The sequence below is a fragment of the Tamandua tetradactyla genome, chromosome 25, assembly GCF_023851605.1.
Source record: "Tamandua tetradactyla isolate mTamTet1 chromosome 25, mTamTet1.pri, whole genome shotgun sequence".
NCBI classification, from domain to species: domain Eukaryota; kingdom Metazoa; phylum Chordata; class Mammalia; order Pilosa; family Myrmecophagidae; genus Tamandua; species Tamandua tetradactyla.
The window spans coordinates 13,737,125-13,763,191 of record NC_135351.1 but is presented as its reverse complement, the minus strand read 5'-3'; the positions used below and the strand labels follow the sequence as shown (position 1 = coordinate 13,763,191).

Here is a 26,067-nt window from a genome sequence, read left to right as displayed (position 1 = left end):
TCAGCAACAGATGAGGTTCACATGCCATTGGCTCATGTCCACAGCAACAGAACTAGGTGCCTTCAGTTGGCCAAGTTGACATTTGAACCTAACTACCACAGGGATGAAGTTACCTTGGGGCTTTAATATGTGTGATCTATATAATTGACTATGTTTTTGGGATCAGGTTCCAAGCACAGAAGACAATTTTTTTTTTTAACATGGGCAGGCACCAGGAGTCAAACACAGGTCTCCAGCATGGCAGATGAGAACTCTGCCACTGAGCCACCATTGCCCACAGAAGACAACTTTACAAAGGTCACATTACAGATGTTGATAAACATCTTGCATGTAATATTCTGAGAAAACACATATGTTAAAGATAATAGTTGTCAAAAATGGAGACTGGTATTTTAATTAGAATAGGATCAAGTGGGACCTTTGCACAGAGGGTGGGGGTCAGGCCCTTGGGGAAGGGGTGGGATTGAGGGACTCTGGAGGGGAAAGCAGAGTTGGAGATGGCTTCACTGGAAGTCAACTGTTGTAAGATCATGGAGCTGCAGGGCCAGAACGGGCTGACCACTGGCAGCGGAAGTTGGTCATCTGAAGCCAAGGCAGGTTCTATAAGGCCCAGATGGCAGAGCAGAAGGCCAAGGCCTTAAAGAGACTGTACAATTTCGGCCACACAGATGCTTTTGGTAATGATTTGATGCACAGGACTCTGAAAAACATTGTGGAGGACAAAACTGTTGAGATTCCAACCTATGATTTTGTGACCCACACAAGGTTGCTAGAGACGATGGTGGTCTACCCTGCATATGAATCTGCTTGAGGGCATTTTGGTGTTCTAGGACCATGAGATCCTGGAAATGTTTCACCTGCACCTCTTTGTGGACGCCAATTGTGCAGAAAATTCAGAATATTCTGAATGGTGACATCTGCAAGTGGCACCGAGAAGGGTCCATTGGGCAGAGCTAGAAGAGGATATTTCCTGAGCCGGGAGACCATCCTGGAGTGCTGACCACTGGCAGACGGTCCCACCTAGGGTTCAGCAGCAGATCCCACTGAGGGACTATCGTCTGTTGCTCCCTCAGCCTCCTGGGCAGGTGCTCCCCCCACCCCATGGACATATGTGTATAGAGAGATACCCATTCTGCCTCCAAAAGGCAACCACCACTTCCTTTCAGCATCTGTTTCAGGGTAGCTTTAGGATCAAGGCACTTTCTCATTTATGAAGAGAAACGTCTACATGATTTCCAAACTCAATTTGATAAGATATTGATAGAGCAGTCCTGATGTTTTTACCTGCTTCTCTATTTTAAGGAGTTTAAAAAAATCCCTTTCAAGTCCCTGAGAAAATGCCACAGAATGCATGGTAAGCTTGTAATGCTTATATGCAGAAGGAATGCAAGTCACATAGTTTTGGAAAAATTAGGTAGCAACCTGGACACTGTGACTGGTCCACTGTTTCTGAGACTTTTTGGACAGTGAACCCACAGTAAGAAACATATGTTAAGGCATTGTTCTAGTTTGCTAGCTGCTGGAATGTGATCTACTGGAAACGGAACGGCTTTTAAAAAGGGGAATTTAACAAGTTCTAAGTTTACAATTCTAAGGCTGCAAAATATCCTAATTAAAGCAAGGCTATAGAAATGTCCAATCTAAGGCATCCAGGGAAAGATACCTTGATTCAAGAAGGCTGATGAAGTTCAGGGTTTCTCTCTCAACTGGGAAGGCACATGGCCAACATGGCGACATCTGGTAGCTTTCTCTCCAGGCTTCTTGTTTCGTGAAGTTCCCCTGGGGCATTTTCCTTCTTCATCTCCAAAGGTCTCCGTGGGCTCTTGTGGTTCTCGTGGCTCTCTTCACTCACGGGTCTGTGCTCTCTCCAAAATTCTTCCTCTTTTAAAGGATTCCAGTAAGCTAATCAAGACCCACCTGGAATAGGTGGAGTCAAATCTCCCTTTAATCAACAGTTAATACCCATAATTGGGTGAATCCCATCTCCATGAATATAATCTAATCAAATTTCTGACCTATAGTGCTGAATAAGGATCAAAAGAAATGGCTGCCTCCACAGGATGGATTAGGATTAAAACATGGCTTTTCTAGGGTACATAATCCTTTCAAACTAGCATAGACATGATCAGATTCACATGCAAACACACATGTAGAACTGAAAAGTTTCAAGAGATAATACTTTATCTTTCTACATTCTAGTGTTTTCTATTCTACCTCATAACACAATGGTGTTTGTGACCCATAATTTCATGACCCACTGATGGGCTGTGATCCAGTCTGATAAACACAGACCTAAGGAGCTGTGGTGGAATGTTTCCTTCCTCCTATCTTATGCTTCCGAGGTAGTTAGCAGAGGAAGGAGGCTGAGGAACAACAAGCATCTTTCCAACCAGCATCCAACACAAGACAGCAGTGCGTGCTGTTCTGTCCAGAGCCCCCACAGGTTTTCCTGGCCCTGTGCTGTGTGGCAGAAGGCAGCCTGGCAGCCTCTAGTTCTGGCTGGAACATACAGTGTCCATCACACAGAGTCCTGCACGGGGCTGGGGTCTTTCCCCCAAGCCCCAAGCCCAGGCTACTGCCTGAGGTGCTCACAACCACGTCCAGGCTTGCCCTTCTCCACCCAGTGCTCACGTGTCAGTTTCCCAGCGCTGGTCCAGAGAGCTCCTGTCCACAAGGGTTCACAGTATCACAGATGATCAGCTTTGGTCTGAGTTGTCCTAGTTTATGTTCATGGAACAGGTGTTTCTATACAAGCAATCCTTTTCCATTACCATAGGCTAAACTGCACAGGCACTTTTGCTTTCTTTCTATTAAGTAGAACTCACTATAGTTACTCAAGACATGGCACCAATTGAGCTCTGTGGCTGGTCTCTGATAAATAGCTTTGTAACAGTTTTGTCAAATTTTCTGCATGCCTTTTTGGAGGGATACTCAATAAATAAATACCAAACACTAATACAAAAAAAAAAAAATCCACCGAACAAACAAACAAAAAAAAAAGAAAGAAAAATGATCAGGTGACCAATATATTTATATTAGCAAATATGGGGAAAAGCTCCACTATACAAATATCTGACTGGTTTAACTCTCCAAGGTATTATGGGCTGATGTCACTTTGCTCTGTCTCCACGTTATGGAAGTCTGATGTGTTTCTCTTGGAAATTAGTGGAATGGATCTGAACTGCTATTTTGAATAAAAAGAACAAGACAAAACCCTGAGTACAGAGCTGCTGCAGATGTCATATAGAGACCACCTTGGTTCTGAAGTGATTAAAAACATTTAGGCTTAGAGCTTCTTTTGTTCCCCGCCTCCCCAGCCCCAACCACCCTCCCATGAAGATCACCCACACCTGTGATAATACTCTTAGCTTGCATGAGCTGCTATCACAAATACCATGCAACAGCCAACATAAACAGCCTAGTATTTTTTTGGCTCATGGATTTGAGGCTAGAAGAAGTTCAAAATCAAAGCACAGCTTGCTTTCTGCCAGAAGGAGCTGCCGGCAGTCGTTCCCTGGCTTATAGTCAAGCCATATGAATGCCACCAGCATGCTCTAGATCTCCCTTAGAAAAAGACTGCCTTTTAAACAAATCTAGTTTGCAAAGAGGGACTATTAGTGTGTTTCTTTTCTCCTGGATTTGGTGCCTCATTTTCACTGGGCTGCCCATTAGCTACTGTGACTAAACATTTGTCTTATATATTGAATTTGTATCATAAGCATTATAATTTTCTAGTTTTTCAGTGAAGCAGCCACTAGAGGGTACTGAACCGTTTAATACGATAATTTTAATTGAAGGGATTAGTTTAATTGTATGGAGTTCCGTTTTTGTCTAACGGAGTTTTTAAACAAGTAATGGTATTCAGGGTATCTCATGTTAAACTTCAGTGTGATGAAGAGTAGAGCCAGCCACATCACTTTCGCCTGAGGATGGCACCATGTGCAAGCATCAGTGAGGCTGCTTCTCTCTGGGCTCAACAATATTTCCTAAAAGCTGTTGTGAAAATTAATGGAAATAATAATAATGCAGCTTTTAAAGACCCATAAATAATGGGTCTCCAGAGAATCAGAACTGACAGAATACATATGTATATATTTTAGAGGAATTGGCTCACAGGACCCTGGGGATCGGCAAGTACACATTCCCTAGCAGAGGTGGTAAATTGGGGCTCTACTGTGAAACTGAATTCCTCGGGAGAAACAGCAAGCTGGGCAAACTGATGAAGGTGACGATGAATTCCCCAGAAAGCAGAGTTAGAAATTCTTCTTTCTGGCTGCTGAAATCCTCAGTTTTCCCCTTAAGGCTTCCAACTAATTGGATGAGGGGATTCCTCTCATTGCTGAAGTCAGGCTCCTTTGTTGATTGTAAATGCAATCATAAGTAGATGCAATCAGTTGACTAATGATTTAAATCCATGAAATACCCTCCCTCATGGTGACAACCTGGCCAGTGTTGCCTGACCACACAACTGGATGCCGTAACTAGCCATGTTGACACATTAAGTTGTCACAGTGGCCTTACTTAGCCTACTACCAGAATTTACTGGATTCACAAATAAAAATGTGTTAAATGGGTTGTTATTTTTTAATGATCATGTATACTGTGTGAACTTCCTTGCTAAATTATTTTGAAAGTAGGACCTCCAAATCCCATCATATTATAGACAATAAAAGTAGCTAGCTTATTTTGGTTTCTATTTTTGCTTTTCTAATTATGATAGAGAGGCTCAATTATATTTTACTTATAAATCAAATAAAGCTATGGTTAAACATGAGGATTTATTATGTTTTTCCTTTCTATATTACTGAGGTTTTTTTCATAGAGACATGAAGCCAGAAAACTTGCTTTGTATGGGTCCAGAACTTGTGAAAATTGCTGATTTTGGACTTGCAAGAGAATTAAGATCACAGCCACCATATACCGATTACGTATCTACCAGATGGTAAGATGTTTTATACAACTCTCCTAAGGCATAAGTCCATGTTGCAATATTCCTAAAATGTATTGTTACATTGATTTCTGAAGGTTTCACAGTAAGTATTTAAAACAAAATATAAATTCAGTTTGTATCCTTTAGAAAGAGAGAGGGGCTGGCTCATGACTATTCTGTTTAACTAAATAAGGGGGAAAGTGTTCATTCATTCATTTGCAAATATATATTGGCAATCTTCATTCATTCATTTGCAAATATTTATTGACAATCTATTATGTGCCAGATACTATTTTAGTCCTTTGGGACATAGCAGTGAACAAAACAAAAAAAAAATATCTGCCCTCCTGCTGCTTACATGACAGACGATACAAAATTCAGTCAGTTAAAAATATTACGTTTTGAAATATATATATATTATGTCTTAAATTAGAGTGGCTGTATCCCAAATACCCCTAAAGAGTGGGATAGAAAGATCAAAGGTGATGGTGGAGTTATACAGAGAGGGTCGGGTTCAACAAACGAATATGATGGCTGAATCATTAATTGATAGTTCTTTTAGTCTCCAGTATCTTAGAGCACCTAGAAGTAAACACCTAAAATTGTGGAATTGTAACCCATACCAAACTCTGAAATCAGTTCTACAACTAATTGTAGTGCTGTGCTTTGAAATTTATTGCTTTTTTGTATATATGTTATTTTTCACAATAAAGGAAAAAAAAGTCGAATATGATTAAAAATATATATATATTCCTTCTAGCCTCCTACATTCTGGGGCAGCTAGAAGGAAAAATCTGAGATGATGATACAGTAACCCATGACAAACTCAGGGCTGTCCTGCAATTACTTATTGAAGAGTGCTTTGAAACTATTGCTTTTCCTTTCTTTGCTTTGTATATATGTTATATTATTCAATAAAAAAAGTTGAAAAAAATGTATGTCTTGCCAACAGAAGTACATACACACAGTTCACCAAAAAGCAGGTAATAATTGCAAACTACCCAACTGTCCATCAACGGAAGCACAGCACATCCACTCTGTGGGGGGGACTTTACGGCAATGAGACTGGAAGGTCTTCAGACACAGACTGAATATTTCACAGATATGGTATTGAGAGCAGGAAGCCAGACAGAAAAAGAGCAAATGCTGTAGGCCTCCATTAATATAAAGTGCAAAAAGAAAGAAAACAAATCCATGCTATTAAAAGTAAGGATAGCGGTTACATTGAAGTGGTTAGTGACTGGAAGAGTGCATAGGGTGTCTTCTGGGATGAAGGTTCTTGATCTGAGTGCTGATCCATGGGTGTCCTCAGTTTGTGAAAATTCATCAGGCTGTTCTGTTATAATACATTTCTCAGTGTGTATATTATACTCCAATAAAAACAAGTTAAACATATATATATTATATATATGTCAGATGATGATGCATTACTATGCAGAAAAATACAATATGGAAAGGGGAGGGAGTTGGGGGAGATATGGAGGGAAAGGGAATGTTGCTATTTTAAAGAGAGGGAGGGGAAGCCTCACTGACAGGAGAAGCAGGGGCCAGCCCAGCAGGTGTCCGGAAAGGGCTTTCAAGCAGAGGAAATGCTAGTATAGAGGGTTTGAGAAAGGAGCATGCCAGGTGCGAATTCTGCAAAGAGCAGAATGAATAAGGAGGCATGCAGTAGGAAACGAGGTCAGAGAGTTATGGGGTGGCCAGGTCACACGGGGCTTTGTGGGTCATTGAAAGGACTGTGCCTTCCTAATCTGAGTGAAATGGGAGCCACTGCAGGACTTTGAGAAGAGCTGTGACACCTTACGACTTCTGGTTTTCTTTTTTTCTTTTTTTTGTATTTGCTTGCTTGCTTTAAATTTTATTATGGTAACGTATATATAACATAAAATTTTCCATTTCAGTCATTTTCAAGGGTACAACACAGTGGCATTTATTACAGTCACAATGTTGTGCAACTGTCACCACCACTAGCTTATGTTTGTAAAAGTATCACTCTGGTTGAGTTTAGCAAAGCGAAGTCAGTAGCAGGAAGACCAGGAAAGGGAGGCTATTACAATAATCCAGGCAGGGAATGATAGTGGCGTGGACCCAGTGCAGTGAGAAGTGGTGAGAAGATGTAGGTTCTGGATATATTTTCAAGGTACAGCAAACCTCACTTCCTTATTAATCAGATGTGGAGTATAAGAGAAAGGCATTAAGGACTCCAAAGTTTTTCCCAGGGCAACTGGAAGGATGGAGTCACCATTCATTGAAGTAGGCAAGATTGAGGAGTAGCTTTTTTGGGGGAAAAGAACAATTCTAGTTTGGACTAAGATGTCCATGGGGCAGCCAGGTAGAGCTGTTGAAATAGGCAGTTGCATATATGATTCTGGAGTTTAGGAGACAGGTCTGAGCTGGAGATAAATGTAGGAGTTCTCAGCGTTTAAACTGCAAGATTGGTTGAGATCAAAGGAGTGAGTACAGTTAGAGAAGAATTTTAAGGACTGAGTCTAGACAGAGTAGCCATATGTCCTGGGTTGCCCAGGACTGTCTCAGCTGATGCCTGCTATCCTAAGCATCCCATCTAGTTTAACATTTGTGTCAGACCTTTCATTTTTCATTGAAATATTTGTATTAATAGTTGCATTTAAATAAACCAGGTGGGTTGGTAGACCTCTGGTGTGTGTGCTTCCCGCTCCCTCCATGGTCTTATCTGGTAGGGTTAGAGACACATAAACAGTGAACACAGTTCTCACCTTAATACATGGTTAAATATGAAAGATGGTCGGTGATTTCCCATATCTCTTTATCTGACCCTTACCTGAAGCTCTGTGATGATATTGGTCCTCAGCTAACTCCTTTGAGTCTTGGGCATGGCAAGACAAGTATTTGATCCCACTGCCCCTGCCAACATCATAGCATACCAGCCAGAGTTGCTAGCACCATGGCCTTGGAGATACCAGTTGGTGGGATCATGGAAAAAGCAGAAACTTAAAGGTCAGATGTACAAGAAATGCACATGGGGGGAGTGCTCTTATGGAACATAGAGGAAGTGGTCTGAATAGTCTCTCTATGATGGTTATCACATAGTATTAATCCTCAACTATTTTTTGTTTGGTCCTGCTTTTTCAAATTCACAATGAACTCTTATTAACAATGAGCTCCACTAATTATTGGAAAACTAAGTATCGCATTTCTGTGTTTCAAGAGAAATTGCTAATGAACTTGCAGAAAGTGCCCATTTGTATTTAACACCCAGCACAGGGACCACAAGTCACTGACCTGGTAAAAACCAGAAAACACAAGTCTGCCGAATCAGCAGCAGCACCTGTCTCACAAAGAGTAGCTATTTTAAAAGAATATACTAAAGAAGGCCATTAGCAAGTGCAGCTTCAGATGATGAGTTTCCACGTTTTATTTGGTGAAGCACGGCTCTTCATTCAGAGCAAATGACTTTTCTTCTAAACTAATTGCATTCGTTTTTTTTTTACTCCAAGTTTTCTTGTGTAGGCATGAAAAGTAAAGTGATGGCTGTGAAAGTATATACTACTTAAGTAGTTGCAGAACGTCCCAGTCAAACCCTGCCAGTTTTTAACTCAGCATCTTCAGATGCTTCAAAGTGAAAAACCAGTTACCTTATTTCTAAGGATGTTTAAAGTTTTTCGATCCAAGTCGTAGAATCAAAGGCAAGCTTTTTGTCAAAGGTGAAATGCCCGACAATAGTGTCAATGCTAGCACAATTTCAGTTAAAAAGTCCAACACTGAAGATAAAATTGTTTTTGCAGCAATGATAGCAATACCACCTTTGTAGAAAACAGCATCATGTAAAAGAGTGTTATTCCTAAATTAAGAGACGTAGAAAGCAGAAATGTACTTGGAATTGGTTATGATGCACATCTGTTTTGTAAATAAATCCAAATAAATGGTGTATTAGTTTGGGTTTTCTACAGAAGCAGAATCAACAGGAAATATTCGTAAATATAAGATTTATAAAAGTGTTTCATGTAACTGTGGGACCGTAGAGTCCTAAATCCGTAGGGCAGGCTGTGAAACTGAGGACTCTGATGGAAGGTCTGGACGAACTCCACAGGAGAGGCTCACCGGCCAAAGCAGTAGAGAAGAGAGCCTGTCTCTTCTGAATCCTCCTTAAAAGGCTTCCAGTGATTAGATTAAGCATCACTCATTGCAGAAGACACCATCCTTGGCTGATTACAAATGGAATCAGCTGTGGATGCAGCTGACATGATCATGATTTAATTCTATGAAATGTCCTTATAGCTACAGGCAGGCCAGCACTTGCCCAACCAGACAAACAGGTACCACCATCTGGCCAAGTGGACACATGAACCTGACCATGACAAATGGTGTTATTTACCAATCAAAACACAAATTGTAGTTGTCAAGAGTTTACAAGTTACACCCATGAGAAGTTGGAGTAACTGAACTACAAAGTTGGAATCTTCATACACTGTTACAGGAATGTAAATTGGGGCAACTGCTATCGATTCCTCAGACAATTAAACAATTAAACACAGAGTTACCCTATGACCCAACAATTCACTTAGACATTCACCCAAGAGAAATGAAAAATATGTCCACACTAAAACTTGTGTCCAAAAGTTCATAGCATTATTCATAATAGCCCAAAAGTAGAAATAAACCAATTGTCCATCATCTGAGTTATGGATAAATAAAATGTGGTATGTCCATACAATGGAATATTATTTGGCAATACGAAGAAAAGTATTGATACATGCCATAATATGGGTGAACTTTAAAAACATTATGCTAATGGAAAGAAGGCAATCATATATGCTTCCATTGATATGAAATGTCCAGAATATTCAAACCTATAGAGACAGGAAGTTGATTAGTGGTTGCCTAGGACTGGAGGAGAATGGGGAGTCCAGGCTGGGGGAAGGTAAAGGAAGATGGGCTTTCTTTTTGGAGAAATGAAAATGTTCTAAAATTGAATGTGGTGATGGCTGCACTACTCTGTGAATATACTAAAAGCCATTACATTGTTTACTTTAAAGAGGTGAATTGTATTATATGAGTTATATATATCCAAAAAAAGATGGCAAAAAAAATTTGCCAATGAAAGGTACTCTGAATGGGAGCCAAAAGGTAGTACTGTGAAATATTTGAACTGAAGTAGTTACACATTCCATACAAAAAAGAATTAGAATTGATAATATCCCCCATTTAGCAGACTTTGTGTTGGGCTCACCGAATACCTTTGCTCATGTAAAGAGAATATTTTCTCAATTAAAAATACGATGGTCTATGTGTGATTGTGAAAACTTTGTGTCTGATGCTTCTTTTATCTACCTTATGGACAGATAAGTAAAACATATGGATTAAAAATAAATAAATAATAGGGGGAACAAGTATCAAAATAAATTGAGTGGATTGAAAAAAAGAAAGAAAGAAAACCTTGTGTCGGTTGCTACTTTTATCTACCTTTTCAACAGATGAGTAAAACATACGGGTTAAAAATAAATAAATAATAGGGGGAATAAATGTTAAAATAAATTTAGTAGATTGAAATGCTAGTGATCAATGAAAGGGAGGGGTAAGGAGTATGGTATGTATGAATATTTTTCTGTTGTCTTTTTATTTCTTTTTCTGAATTGATACAAATGTTCTAAGAAATGATTATGATGATGAATATACAACTATGTGATGATATTGTGAATTACTGATTATATATATAGAATGGAATGATCATATGGTGAAAATGTCTGTGTTTGTTGTTATATTTAAAAAAATTTAAAAAGTAGTTAAAAAAAAAAGACCATGTACCATGAAAAAAAAAATATGGTGGTCTATAGAGAGGAGCCAATTGAAGATAGCAGCAGCGTTAAACTGATAAGCAGAAACATAAATAAAAGAATATATATTCCACTACTCAGGGATAGTCTTTGTTAGCCTTTTGCTTTGTATCTTTCAAATTAGTCTATACTGCATAGAATACTGTGTAACATTCTTCCCACCTGTTTCCTTAATATATTAGTCAGATAGCATTTATTTCTGCATTTATTCATTTGAGCTCTTATCTTAGGCTATTTGGATGTTTCATTTACATTTGATTTCAGCCCCAGCAGTGGTTTGTGGCCAGGGAACATATGCTTCGTCCAGTTTGAAACCAGCACATTGAAAACGTGCGTGATAAACAAAAGGCACTTAATGCCTGTCCCTTGATTGAAATTCATCACCACACCAAATAGAATTCTTTTGGCAATTCATCTCTAAAACTACAGTCAGAATAACCTTTTAATTTCATTTTGTTTTCTATTTGCATAGGTATCGTGCTCCTGAAGTTTTGTTAAGATCTTCGGTTTATAGCTCCCCCATTGATGTGTGGGCTGTTGGGAGTATAATGGCTGAACTGTACACATTGAGACCACTTTTCCCAGGGACAAGTGAGGTTGATGAAATCTTCAAAATTTGCCAAGTTTTAGGGACTCCCAAAAAGGTAAGTACTCTGGGCCCTAAGTTTTTATAATTTTTGCCAAGACACTTGGTATTTTCTTTCAAATCGACTTAGCTTCTGTGCTGGTTTGAAAGGATGTATGTCCCCTAGAAAAGCCATGTTTTAATCTAAATCCCATTTCATAAAGGCAGAATAATCCCTATTCAATACTGCATGTTTGAATCTGTAATTAGATCATCTCCCTGGAGATGTAACCCAATCAAGAGTGGTTGTTAAACTGGATTGGGGGAAATGTGTCTCCACCCATTTGGGTGGGTCTTAATTAGTTTCTGGAGTCCTATAAAAGAGGGAAAATTTTGGAGAATGAAGGAGATTCGGAGAGAGCAAAGAATGCTGCAGCACCATAAAGCAGAAAGTCCACAAGCCAGTGACCTTTGGAGATGAAGAAGGAAAATGCCTCCCGGGGAGCTTCATGAAACCAGAAGCCAGGAGAGAAAGCTAGCAGATGACGCCGTGTTCGCCATGTGCCTTCTCACTTGAGAGAGAAACCCTGAACTTCATCAGCCTTCTTGAACCAAGGTATCTTTCCCTGGATGCCTTTGGTTGGACATTTCTATAGACTTGTTTTAACTGGGACATTTTCTCTACCTTAGAACTGTAAACAAGCAACTTATTAAATTCCCTTTTTTAAAAGCCATTCTGTTTCTGGTGTATTGCATTCTGGCAGCTAGCAAATTAGAACAGCTTCTTATAATCCTTATTTTTTAAAGAAGCTAGTATCCCACCAGACTGAATGAAGAAAAATGATACTTACCTTTCCTTAACAACTTAAAGAAAAATTATATTTAAGTATAATTTAAACTGGGCTGACCAGTGGGCAACCACATAGACAGATTTACTTAGACTCTTTCGTATTTGTTCTGTGAATGTCCATTAGCAGTGACTCATTAATCTCAGGTGTCCCAGACTTTATCTTAGCCCTTTCTTAATTCCTTTTATACACCTCTGCTGTGGATGTTTGATACCTTAAATGAAGTGCTTTTCAATTAGCTATTACATTTCAGCCAGACCTTACTTTCAGAAAAATTTTTCGTAAGTATATGTATAATTGCATCCGAATTAAATTAGTATGTTCTTTGTAATTAACATTAGAAAATTACATGTAGATATTAAAGCTTTAACAAAATTGTCATATCCCAGTGATATGTACTTTTAAACTCTGGATGCAATATAGTATATAATTGAGGATCTTTGTAATAATCATGCTCTTTGTAAAGCAATTTGTCCTTTTGTTCAGTAACCCAAGTATCATCATCAGACACATATTTAGTGTTTTGAAATTTACAAAAGTGCTTTCTTATTTTTTTCTAATTCTCAGTTCAGTGTTCTTCCTATCCTCTTTGTAGCACTGAATTGTATATGTTGTCAGGCATTTTATTCTCAAATCTATTTATATGAAGATGAGTGATTTTTACATAATTTCTATGTTTTTAAATTGATTACTAAAAAACCTTTCTTCCACCCCCAACTTTTTTTTTCTTTTTTAATTAGAGCAGCTGTAGGTTTACAGGAAGATCATGAAGAAAATACAGAGTTCCCATATCCCACCCCACCCAACACACACACAGTTTTCCCTATTATTAACATTTTGCATCAGTTTGGTAATTTTGTCAATACTTAATAATTTACATTAGGGCTCACTCTTTGTGAGTAAAAACTCTTTATACATTTTTTTAAATATTTTTATCTGCTAGTATATATACAACCTAAAATTTCCCATTTTTAACAACTTCAAGCAGACAATTCAGTGGCGTTAAATACGTTCACAACACTCTGCTACCATCGCCACCAACCATTTCCATTGCCCCAAACAGAAACTCTGTACCAATTAAGTATTAACTCCACATCCCCTATCCCCTCCCCAGCCCCGGTAACTTGTATTCTAATTTACAACTATGAATGTGCATATTCTAATTATTTCATATAAGTGAGAGCATATGATATTTGCCTTTTGTGCTTGGCTTATTTCACTTAATATGATGGCTTCAGGGTTCATCCATGTTGTTGCATGTAACAGAAGTTCATTCCTTTTTACAGCTGAATGATATTCCACTGTATGTATAAACCACATTTTATTTATCCATTCTTCTGTTAACGAACACTTCGCTACTTCCATCTGTTGGCAGTTGTGAATAATGCCACTGGGAACATCAGAGTGCAATTGTCTGTTTGAGTCTCTGCTTTCAGTTCTTTTGGATATAAACCTAGAATTGGGATTGTCAGGTCATATGGTAATTCTATACTTAACTTAGGAACTGCCAAACTGTCTTCCATAGTGGCTGCACCGTTTTACATTCCTACCCACAATATAAGATGGTTCCTATTTCTCCATACCTTCCCCATATACTTATTTTCCATTAAAAAAATTATTTAAAAATTATTAAATACTAGCCATTCTCGTCTATGGGAAGTGGTATCTCATTGTGATTTTGATTTGCATTTCCCTAATGGCTAATGATGTTGAGCATCTTTTCACATGCTGTGGCCATTTGTATATCTTCTTTGGAAAAATATCTAGTCAAGTCCTTTACTGATTTTTTTTTAATTAGGTTGCCTTTTTGTTGTTGAGTTGTAGGAGTTCTTTATATATTCTGGATATTAAACCTTTATCAGATATATGGTTTCCAAATATTTTCTCCCATTCTGTAGGTTTTTCTTTTTTACTTTCTCGATGAAGTCCTTTGATGCACAGGAGGTTTTCATTTTGATATCCCATTTATCTATTTCTTTCTTTTGCTGTTCCCCTTCTATATTCCCTTAACAGAGTGACTGGCCAGAAGGGTACCAGCTTGCATCCTCTATGAATTTCCGCTTTCCTCAGTGTGTTCCCATAAACTTAAAAACTCTTATTCCCAATGCCAGTAATGAAGCTATTCAGCTTATGAGTGAAATGTTGAACTGGGATCCAAAGAAACGACCAACAGCAAGCCAGGTAAGATTAAATTCCCTATTATGTCCTTTGTAAATAACATAATTTTAAATACTTGTATTTAAATATATCATTCAGTCTGAATTTCTGGTGTCCTCATGGGAGAACTGAATTGATCACAAATGTAAAATATGTGAATTAAACCCTAAAGCCTTAAGGCATCCAGTGTTAATAATGAATTAATTTCTATCTATATACTATACTTGGGAGAACTGCAGAATTAGTCACTCCATTCGTTTGTGTTTTGTGATTCAAATGAAGAATCCCAGTTAAGAAAGGCTGAAAAGAATCAACCTCTCATGATAAAAATTAGAGCAAGTGATACTTGCCATTAGTATCGAAGGGCATCTTTTAACTTATATAACATAATAGAATTTCCTGTACTCGCCTTAAGGTTTAGGGATTGGATTCTTACACATTTTACACAAGTGTCATTCCTCCCTAGGCAGGGACTAATTTTCAGTCTCTGGTTTCCACCAAGAGGGCAGCACCGGGGCATCTGGGTCAGTGCCACTGTGACCATCCCTCATATATCTCCAGATTTATTTCAGGTCTCAAGAAAATGCCATGGGTCTATCTGCAAAGGGCTTAAGTTTAAAAAGGAAAATAAGCTTTACTGTATTTTTCTTGTTATTGAAATATAAATTCAGTATGAACATTACCAAAAAATTATTTTTTTTTCATTTAACTTGAGAATATTTTCACAAAAGTCATCTAGAAGAACAAATAGAAAAGAATAGTCAAGAAATGTTTAAACAATATGTGATTGGAGGGTAATGGTAGGGGCGGATGACTTGCCCTATCAGATACTGAAAACATCTATCAGGTGGTGAAACAGTGAAGGTACTGGCATAAGAATTGACGGATAGCTTGATGTTGCATTAATAGGTAAACATGGCATCATAAATTGGCGTGGGGGGGGATTTGGATTGATTTGGAGGGAGTGATCAATGAATTGATGCAGGGACAATTAGGTAAATACAAATCAATCACAGAAGGTTTAAGTAATGAAGTATAAAAAAAACCTAAACTATTAAAAGTTAAAAGAAAATAGACATGACTATTCAAACTCAAGGTAAGAAAAAGATTGGTATGAAAGTAATAGAAGAAACCACAAAGGGAAAATTCATAAACATTTGATAAAAGAAAAAATTCTTTCTGTAAAAATGGTGAAATTGAAAGACAAAGGAAAATTATTTGTAACAAATATGATGGTGTTAGTACACTAAATATAAGGCCCCTACATAAATGTAAGAAAAATATCAAGATGTTTATCTGTATTTTCTAATTTTTCTAAACATGTATTATTTTCATAAGAAAAATATAATAAAAGTCTTTGAAATTTACTTTAAAAAGAAAAGTAGGGGGCTGTACAAGGGTTGCTCAGAGGTAGAGTTCTCGCCTGACATGCCAGAGACCCAGGTTCAATTCTCAGAGCCTGCACATGCCAAAAAAAGAAAGAAAAGAAAAGTAGTTACGAGACCTGCAAACATTCACATTTGGTAATTAATAGTACCAAAACTGTTTTTTAAATGCTGAACCCTTGTTCCTATCATAAAATGCAAATAAAAATGAGAATCCATCAAATTAGCAAAAAATAATTTACAGACTATTTAAACTATTAGCTGAACTGCACAGAAGGTAACAGACGTTCTCTAGACCAAGCTTTCTTATCCTCAGCACTCCTGAGGCTGCCCTGTGTGTTGTAAGAAATTCAGCACCATCCCTGGCCCCTGCCCATGAGTTGCCAGTAGCACCTCCCACCTGCCCAGAAGTGACAACCCAAACTGCCTCCAGACACTACCAGATGGCCCCTCGGGGGCAAGACAGGCCTCAGTTGAGGACTATAGACTGTGTCATCCACTTCACCATCTGGGGGCCTCCCTCCCCCCATGTAATAGCAGCAGTTGGATGCCTGATCTAATTAAAAACTCAAACAATGATCTTGTATATCTTTTCCCCATCAATTTCTTCTCCTTGCTGGTGTATTAACATAATAAGCTGGAACACATATATCTTTGTAATTTCCTTTCTTAGAATTTTTTTTTATTGCTGGTAGGTATGTTATACTCAGACTAAGAGTGACCCTGAATTGTATCTAAAGCTGTAATTAATCTTTTTTTTTTTTTTGGTGGGGGGAGAGGGAGTACATGGTCCAGGAATCAAACCCAGGTCTACCACATGAAAGGTGAGCATTCTACCACTGAACCACCCATGCACCCTGTAGTTAATCATTTTTAAGTGAACCATGTGGAAAGTTTTCTAGATTTTTTTTTTTTTTTTGCATGGGCAGGCACCGGGAATCAAACCTGGGTCCCCGGCGTGGCAGGCGAGAACTCTGCCACTAAGCCAGTGTGGCCCGCCCTTAATTTTTTTTAAAATGCCTTTGGTTGGACTTTAAGCCATTATTCGTATCTAGCATTTTAATTTGAATTAACCATATCAAATTTAGTCAATGCTTATAACAGATTTTGTTTTCATGCAAAAATTTTAAATAAATAGATCAGTTGCTTTGTCTGTATATTAAAATTGCAGGTGAGTTTACATTCTTCTTGGTTACTTAGCATTTTTAATTTTTTAAAAATGAAATGCATTTCTTGAATAACTTTTTCCAGCTATCTTTTTTTTTTTTGTAAAAGTCACTGCATAGGAGAAAATTGGATATATTCTACATCTTTGAAACTTCACTCAGCTACTGATGGATATATTCCTGATACATGCCCAGCAAGAGTTTGTGTGTAATCAAGTTTTCCATATGTTGCTATTTGTATGCTTTTATAGGCATTGAAACATCCATATTTTCAAGTTGGTCAAGTATTAGGCCCTTCGTCACATCTTCTGGAATCGAAACAGCCTTTAAGTAAGCAGCTACAACCACTAGAATCGAAGCCATCTTCAGTTGAACTGGAAACTAAACCTCTACCGGACATCATCGATGAGACTGTGGGACAGGCCCAGCCAAGTGTCAGCCATCAACCCCTGCAGCCCATTCAGCTGTCACAGAACATGACAGTCCAGCAACCTCCAAAGCCACAGAGTCAACAGAAACCACCACAAACAGTCTTTCCAAGTATCGTCAAAGCCATGCCCATTGTAAGTTGACAATAACGATTCCTGAAACAAAATCATTTGACTAGTTCAATTAGGATTTCATTTCTATGACTTTCTAAGAATGCTGGGGAGGATGTAAAAGGTTCCTCTAAGCTAAGCCCCTGCTTTCTGTAACAGGACAGGGTTGGGGTGGGGACTAGGTAGTAAAGGCTTATTCTATTTGAGATGGTGGGAATTTTGGTAATGGGTGGTGGTGATGGTAGCACAACGTTGTGAATGCAATTAATAGTACTGAATTATGTATTTGAGTATGGTTAAAAGAGGAAATTTTAGGTTTTGTATGTTACTTGAATAAAAATGAAAAAAAAAATCCGTGGAAATGCACAACATATGACCCTAAATTAAATCATGGATTATGGATTATAGTTAAGAGGCACTTATAAAAGTGTGCTTTCATTAATTGTAACAAATGTACCACACCAATAGAATATGTTACTAATAGGGTGGTATATGGCAATATTGTACTTTTTAAATCATTAATTTCATATTTATTTAATATAGAATCTTTGACAAGTTTGTTTTAAAATAACCAATTCATAAATTTAAAGAGAAATTTTCCTCTCAACTAATGATTTTCATCCTGCTACCTATAGTTCATCTTACCAGCTTCTGTTAGTCATTCTTCATTTCACAGGATCTGAAATATACAATTATATATTATACACAAAAATTGTTCAAGTTTGTTTTCAAATGATATCTAAGAGTAAATCAAGTTTTCAAGCTTGAATTAAACCACATTGCATGAATTTACCAATATAGGTGTGTCTTCGTACCCTTTATCCCATTCTGTTAGCACCACCAAGAAAACTCTTAATGCATGTGCCCCCACCACTTATACTCTGTCATTCTGACACTTACAAAAGAATAGTTCAATTCACCAACCAAGTTTTTCAACTACTGTCCCTGCCAATTAAATGGTGATATACCAACAGCCCAAATCTTAGAAGTTTTAACATGTTAATAGAGTATTACATTATTTACCTAGACTGAAAAAAAAAGACAAAGATGGCCACATCAATTTAATTCCATATATATGATGCTACTTATTCAATTTATTTAAAATTTTAATAAGCATAATAAAGTAGTACTCCAAACTTAGGCTGTTTATGTAGAAAACACTACAGGAGAAGCCACAATAGAGAACTGCCTTGCAATAAGAAATGTATATTCCTTCAATAGAGATGGAAAAATAAAATCTATTTATCTGAAAGATAATTCACTGTACACATTTTGTTTACAGTTTTGTACACTGTCTTAATATGAATGGGATCACTTCTCTACTTGTCATTTTTAACTAAAACCTAAATAATACAAAGTGTTACGATCAGCATAAAGATATAAAAACAGACTTTCTAATTCTAGTTAAGAATGTAATTATAATGTTACATTTTTAAAAATCCACAACTATGGTTAGGAAATCACACAAACAGATCACTGATTAGAAAGAAAGGCATAAATTGGTAGCAAAGCTTTGTAGTTAGAAAAACGAAACTGCCAAAGATGTAGAAAATCAATCTTTATTCCACATTGGTATCATATTTCTAGATCGTTCACCAACAAATAATTTAAAATCTAGCAGCCATCAGCAAGAGTACAGCAAAGACAATGCTGTAAAAAGAAATAAAATTGCTAAATAACTATGCATATTCTTACAAACCAGCATAATATCCTCCTGCATACAATGGAGAATAACCAAAATTGTTTTTTCCTGTAAGGTATTGAAATGCAGGTTCTTTTTTTGAACACTGTGGGTGGATAAATGTGTTTGTAGGAGTCATTCTAAGCTATTACTGAATGGGCCAGAAACACATTCATGGATTCTGGGGACAATGTATACTGTAATGCTTTGATTGGGACAGTGGATAAATAAGCTAACCAAAATTTAAAAAATAATAATAATACATGAACACAGATGCACATGACAAAGGCAAATGAGACTTCTCTTATATCTTAGCAACATTTAGAAGGAAATTAATTTTAATGCCATCCTTTCTGCTTCTGAAGAGGCTTAGGTTCAGCTCCCAAGTCTTGATTACTTGACGTAGTCTCGTATCAGAAGGTGTCTTCTTAAACAACAAACCTACTTTTAGTGGTGGAGCTGCTCTCAGTAGCTGTGTCTGCATGGGACTCATAATCTCTATCTTTGGAGGAAGTCCTAACTTTTCCTTGTATGCCCTCCCTATGTGTGTAGCAGCCTCTCTGTTTTCACATTCAGTAGTTCACATTGCTATCTTACCACCTTTACTTCTGACCTTAACAACTCCACATACATCATCACCGTAGTCTTCAAAAGAGTCTCCAATAAGACACAGGAGTGTCTCTAGCCAAAAGCGACCGAGATCATGTGTCTCTGCTGTTTGCTCAATGTACTTAGCCGTCGTCCTCCTTGTTTGTTTTTTTGATCTTCCCACGTAGGCTCAATACTGTCCTTAAAAAGTGAGTAGTCACAGCCAGGCATTAAATTACTAGACAGCTGGATATGGTTGTACAGAGCCCAGAAGTCTTCAGTAGAATCAAACTTAGTGATCAGTCGAAGGTTTGCTTACCAAGTTTTGCTTTTATCGTTTTTTTAAAAAACAAAAGCACCCATCAGTTTGGTAGTGGATGCTTAATATAGTATTCTGGATTAGCAACCTCCTGATTAGATTCTCTTGTCTTCTGAAGTGGGGGATTAGGCACAGGGGTGGTTTCCCATTCCACAGCCGCCATTTTAGCAGAATCCTATATTTTATGCATGAGTGTTCTGTAAACCCACAATTTCTTTAATAAAAACAAAAAACATTCATTGTCTACCCCGAGTCAGGGCACCTCCCTCCTTCCTGATTTCCTTATTTCTCTTCCAGAGTCATCCTTGCACTTTCTCCTCTCTGTATCCCTTAGCATCTCGTTCAGTGATATTAAGCTCCTGTCCCTTCAACCTCCAGGGGTAATTTTTTCTACATTGCAGGAAGTCACATGGTGGGCAGCCCAGGGCTGACTCTGCTTGTACTACCTTCTGTCCTCCTTTCCTCTCTTCCTTATCACATAGTATATCATTCCGATGTCCATAAGATGGCGGCAGCACCTTTGGGTGTCCCATCTGCATTCTAAGCTAGGAGAAGAGGGACACTCTCAGCTACCCGCCAGCTAAGTCTAAAACTGGCTCCTGGAAGTCCCTCCCAGCAGAGCTGCACTCACAACTAATTGGCCAGTTTAGGTAGCATGGCCACTCAGAGCTGCAAGGGAGGCTGAGATTTGAGGTATTTTAACTGAGCATATTGCTACTGAACAAAACCTGTTCCTAAGGAGAAAGGGGAGAGCAGCTCTTGAGTAGGCACTAGAAGTGTCTGTCATACTCTCCTTTGACCTCTTTTCAGATGGTCACAAAGTCCAGACCTTTTCATCCTTGTTAATATCGAATGCATTCTTTCCTCAGCTTTCCAATCACTGAGTCTCTTGTCCTTCTCACAGCTTGCCACTGTAATTGCAAAGGCTTCCTGCCAGAAGGGCCTGAGCGTTCTCAAATGCTGCCTTTATCACATCATTTTTCAGCTCAAAAACATCCACATATTGTCCATTGCCCAGAGGATGATTGTAATGCCTTGGCCAGACATTCAAGGCCTTTATCTGCTTCAAACAGTTTGCCTTTGCAATGCTGTCCTCCACCACACAAACAGCATTGGTGAATATCCTAGCACTTTCCTATTAAAAAGCCCTACATTATACCGTTCCTCTTCCAAACTCTAGAGTAACAGTAGAGTAATCCTACCCTTTAGTAACTCTTATTATGTGGTAGGCCTTACCCTAAGGACTCCGATTTATTTTACTATTAAATTCAGAAACACTAAATTAGATAAAGAAGTCATATCCTCATTTAGGGAGAAAACTTAAGGTAATTGAGAAGTTAAGTCACTTGCCCAAAGAGGCACGGTCGAATGGCAGTTTTCCAGACCCTTAGTCAGCTTGGGTCCTAAGAAGGCAAGTCTCCCCTCAACCCGGCTTCACAGCGATATCTCCTCCCCGTGCACTCCTATAGTATTTTTAGTCTTCACTTCACTATTTTTCTTCGTATTTTTAGGTGTGTGTATCAGTTTTGTTCTTAACCATGGGGAAGGCTCCTTGAGGATGGGGACTTTTAGTGTTGAGTATTATACTTTTGCATAAAAGGCATTCTGTAAAGATGAAAGATTGTGATGACTCATTTCCCACTGCAGAAGCCAAATGGCACGCTGGGTCATAAAAGTACCAGGAGGCGTTGGGGTCAGACTGTATTCAAGTCTGGAGATAGCTGGGAAGAGTTTGATGACTACAATTTTGGAGCCTCCTATTCCAAGAAGCCAAGCATGGGTGTTTTGAAAGAAAAGAGGAAAAAGGATTCTCCGTTTAGGTAAGATTTCAAATTCATTATGGAAATATATTTTTATCATTCACCGATTTTATTTTACTCATTAAATATAAAGGTAGACATGAAAATACATTGGGTGGTTTAATATTGTTTTCTTCCACAAAACCTAAATTTCTAAGCCATAAGGTAAGAGTCTTGACTTTTCACAGTAATCGTTCTCAGTGTTAATGGCTGAGGGTTGTGGGGTGAGGGTAAGAGATGCTCTGGTTATATTTTTGTGGAACACTTGTGAATTATGATCATCATTATTACTTGAAATTCATGTGTCTATTTGTAGAAAGTAAGCACAATCTATAAAGTTAATGATTTCTTCTGATGGTGTTATTATTAATTTGCTTGCTATTCTCAACTTTTATCATTTTCTGAACTTTTTATCCAAGTTTAATACTTCTAGCAGTTCCTTTTCTTCCTATAAATTGGGGTGTCAGTGCATTATTCAATTTTGCAAGTGAGGACAGGTTATATTTTGGTGAACATTTTGGAAGGATGCTTTCAGTTTTTTTTCCTCTTTGGCACAGAAGAGGAAAAGGGAGAAAAAATGTGTGAATCCGGATGCTTATCCTGCAGCTGTTTGGCATTGTCTAGTGCAGAAGTCTCCACTTTGGGGTACACATACATGAAGACTCTCTAAGGGATACATATGCTTAGATAATTCTTGGCCAATCAATTTTCAGATCCTAAAGTTCCATAGCTATTCCTTCCTTAAAATACATGTAATTGAAAATAACCTGCTTAATCCTCCCACATCCCTCAGCCATTTCATATCTTACATTGTACTGGGGAACAACAGCCTTCAGGGTACAAAACAAAGGGAGAAATTGGAAGACTGGCGTCTAAAACTCAAAAGGCTTTCTATTGTTTCTTGTCATGTATATATTTCTCTTAAGGGAAAAAACCACAATTAGAAATAGGATATTTTAGCCAATGTAGGAAAGCAGGGAAATTCAGAACTACTGATGTAACAGAGCCTAGTGACGCTTATTCTTTTAAATGTTTACTAGAATGTTCGGTGGGACCACCTCATTTTTCAAAACCCATGGATAAAACTGATCATGATTTTTTAAAGATTTGGAATGTTTTATGAATTGAAGTAGTTAAAACTTATTTTATCAAGTCATATCATGCTCCAATTACAGTAGATGCTCATAATATTTTATCTTATAAAATATTTAGTATTCCATCTCCTATTAACAAGAAACAAGAAATAAATTTAACTTATGATGAAAAATTGTAGATATCAATTTAAAAATGTGCAGAGAGCTACATAGTTGGGTGTTTTTTAAACAGTTCTTTGGGAATAGGAGCAAAAAAATTGAGGACCACTGATGAAGGATGTAGATGACTTGAAAATTTATGGCTATAATGAGAAAAAAAATCATTATAAAAAGACACCTACGACTGCCAGTTTGAATTCTGGTGTGTTGTAGGAGTTTTTCTGTTGAGGGTATTGACTGTAAACCATGGCCCAAAAGATAAAACAACCACATTATCAGTGACTAAAACATGTTTGTTGTTATTCTTGGTTTCATTTATTCCTCCTTTATATGGAAAAAGGTCAAATGTGGGACCTGGGAATGGAACAGAGGGACATAATAAGCGGATAAGAGGATTCATTCACCTGCCATCATATTTTTATTTTAATATTTACCTCCGAGTTCAGCAAAGAAAGTGGTGGGAATCACACACAGTGCTTTGTTTCATTTTTGGATCTAATACTGAGATTATTCAAGGTTTTTGGCTTTTTTAAGAAAAAATCTGTGTAATTCTAATTTCAGCTGAACTTTATCCATATATGGAAAAGTTATGGATCAAAACCTGTAGTTAAAATCAAGGTTGTGGTAGATATATATGCTTGATTCTGGCAAAGGAACAGTTGATAAATTTCCTCACCATGCTACATCAATTATCCCTTTTCTCTGAAATTTTTTATGAAAAGAATGAGAATGAATTTTTCATGTGGGTACTTCTTTTACATTTTTATTTTTTGGTATCTTTAAATGGCCTTGCAAATTCTAGATATATAACAATAATTACTGTTTTATTATTACTATTTTACTACCATATATTAAACACCTACTGAAATTTTAATGACTCCTGTAAAAATGTCTGTCAGAGAGGACACTGAGACTCAAGTTGAGTAACTTGTCCAAGGTCAGCTGCCGTTTAATTCAAATCCAGGTCTTTCTCCCTTCTACACTAGATTACCTCTTAGGCAACAGGAGCTCAAATACTTGGGGGAATTCAATGGATTCGGCTATCCCCTGCTCTCAAGGCTTCCCAATAAAGAATACAAAGTACCAAATAGTAAACTGTAATGGGTAGATTTTTCTTTATATGAACAAAAGCAAGAGACTTACATTTATATTTATCCCCAATAGACATTTACTAAATACCCAATTGGTATTAAGCAAAGGTATGCACATGTTATAGCCTGCCCTCAACCTACCAAACTTATAGTAGCAGAAATAATTATAAGACAGAACGTATATCGTGTACCACTAGTGACATGGCTGCAGGGAGATCTGTGTTCCTTTTTGAGCGAAAGAGGGAAGTTTTTTTATAATGGGCAGTTTCGAGGGTAGAATTTCAGCAAGTGGTCTAACTGCACTGGGCTGAGGAGAAGGGAAAGAAGCCAGAAATGAGTGGGACTGCTGTCTAGTCTAGAGCAGTCTCCAAGGCGGGTAGCCAGTGGCTTAAAAGGCCAACCAAGTTAGTATCCATTTGCAACGGGGTCAATTTGGCAAGTAGGACTTGGCAGTATGAAGACCATGGATATTGGAGTTCAATGGCAAGAGCTGGGCAGTATATTCCCAGCAAAAAAAGAGGCCTGGTCACAGGGTGGTAGGGAGGAAAGTCTGCAATAAAGGATTCACTGTGGCACCCTAACGGGTAGCAAAGCAAATTTACAGCCTCATCCACTGGAAGCAAAAGGCCACCTCGTGCACTGCTGATTAAAATGGCCTCAGGAGCTAAACAGAGCTAAACCTGGAAGCTGGAAGTTCTCAGTTCCTAGGCTGAACAGAGCTGTGGGTGGCAGGGGCTGAGTGGCAGAGTTCATCTTAATCTGATACCACTAAACAGCTAGCTGGTGGGGTATATGTGGGTATGTTAGCCCTGGGCTACATCTCTTCTGCTTATTTGAGATAGGCATGTCTCAAGTACTTATTTTCTACATACTTTACTAGGCTAATTGGAAATGTTTGGGAGCTTTTCTCATACTTCAGTTCCCTTAGCCTAACCCAAATCAAGCTGTGCCCCAATTATACAGATTATTTATTATATATATAATTTACAGATTATAAATTATTTTAGTAGCCAGAATAGATGGCTATGATGATTTTCCCTTTCAATATGCCATCTTCCCATACTATAAATCCACACTGGTGCAGCTGTAGGAAAGATAAAAACATGTGATACACAGGCAAATTGCCTCAGTTGTAAAGCTTTCTGTCCACATACTGCCGAGTATTAGAAATGATTTTATGTGCTGCCTCATACCAATTGAAGGGAAAAGTTGTCACTCATATTTCTATGCGCAGATGGGGCCTGATGGAAACCATTTAGGTGAGATCACACTGATTAGTTTGATAGGATCTACGAAGGGTGGGTGGGAACAGAGTAGCTGTCACCTTTTCTTCCTGCTGTAACACCATCTGATGTTCACTTTGAAGGCTTCCAGACTCAGTACCCTCAGGCTCCAATCACTCAGCAGATGAAAACAAGCGCTTACCTGCTGCTGTTCCCCTAAAATCTGATTCCGAATTGTCAACTGCTTCAACAGCTAAACAGTACTATTTAAAACAATCACGATACCTTCCAGGTAAGTAGAGACAATAAAATGTCTACAAGTAACTAGAATGTAGATAGGTGAAGCTCGGGTGTCTTGATGTCTTTGGAGAAAGGGCACCAAAGGAAATAAAAAGTATAACCACAGGGTTCTTTGCTGGCCCCTCTGCCATTAATTGCAGTTGACTCATGAAATGCATAGCAGCCAAAAATTAATATGATGAATATGCTTCAAAAAATGCGCACCACCACTACCCCCTCGCCTGTTAAAGCTGTTCTTGGTTTGGAGACTAGGTTTTGTTAAAAAAGAAAAGAGGGAAGGAGGGTGAGAGGAAGGGAGGGAGGAGAAATGAGAGGAGGGAAGGGAGAGAGGAAGGAAGGGAGGAAATTAACATTACTTCCTAGAAAATACTTGGTAAATGCTAAATTTTATTAAAACAATTCTGCATGCC

General features: G+C 38.0%; 1 protein-coding gene and 2 pseudogenes across 5 annotated transcripts in view; 2 read left to right on the top strand and 1 right to left on the bottom strand.

Moving 5' to 3' along the window:
* MAK (male germ cell associated kinase) overlaps positions 1-26,067 on the top strand; it is a 67,755-nt gene that overhangs the window by 26,639 nt on the left and 15,049 nt on the right. For 4 of the 5 annotated variants that reach the window (XM_077143622.1, XM_077143626.1, XM_077143621.1 and 1 more), the window contains exons 6-11: positions 4,810-4,942; positions 11,216-11,387; positions 14,170-14,337; positions 17,116-17,427; positions 21,639-21,811; positions 25,501-25,649. In XM_077143622.1, coding sequence (XP_076999737.1) covers positions 4,810-4,942; positions 11,216-11,387; positions 14,170-14,337; positions 17,116-17,427; positions 21,639-21,811; positions 25,501-25,649 — 1,107 coding nt within the window. The remainder of the gene's footprint in view (positions 1-4,809; positions 4,943-11,215; positions 11,388-14,169; positions 14,338-17,115; positions 17,428-21,638; positions 21,812-25,500; positions 25,650-26,067) is intronic. The other variant, XM_077143627.1, reaches the window with a different exon arrangement.
* LOC143668694 (uridine-cytidine kinase 1 pseudogene) lies at positions 498-2,927 on the top strand (annotated as a pseudogene).
* On the bottom strand, positions 19,394-20,247 carry LOC143669055 (eukaryotic translation initiation factor 4E pseudogene; annotated as a pseudogene).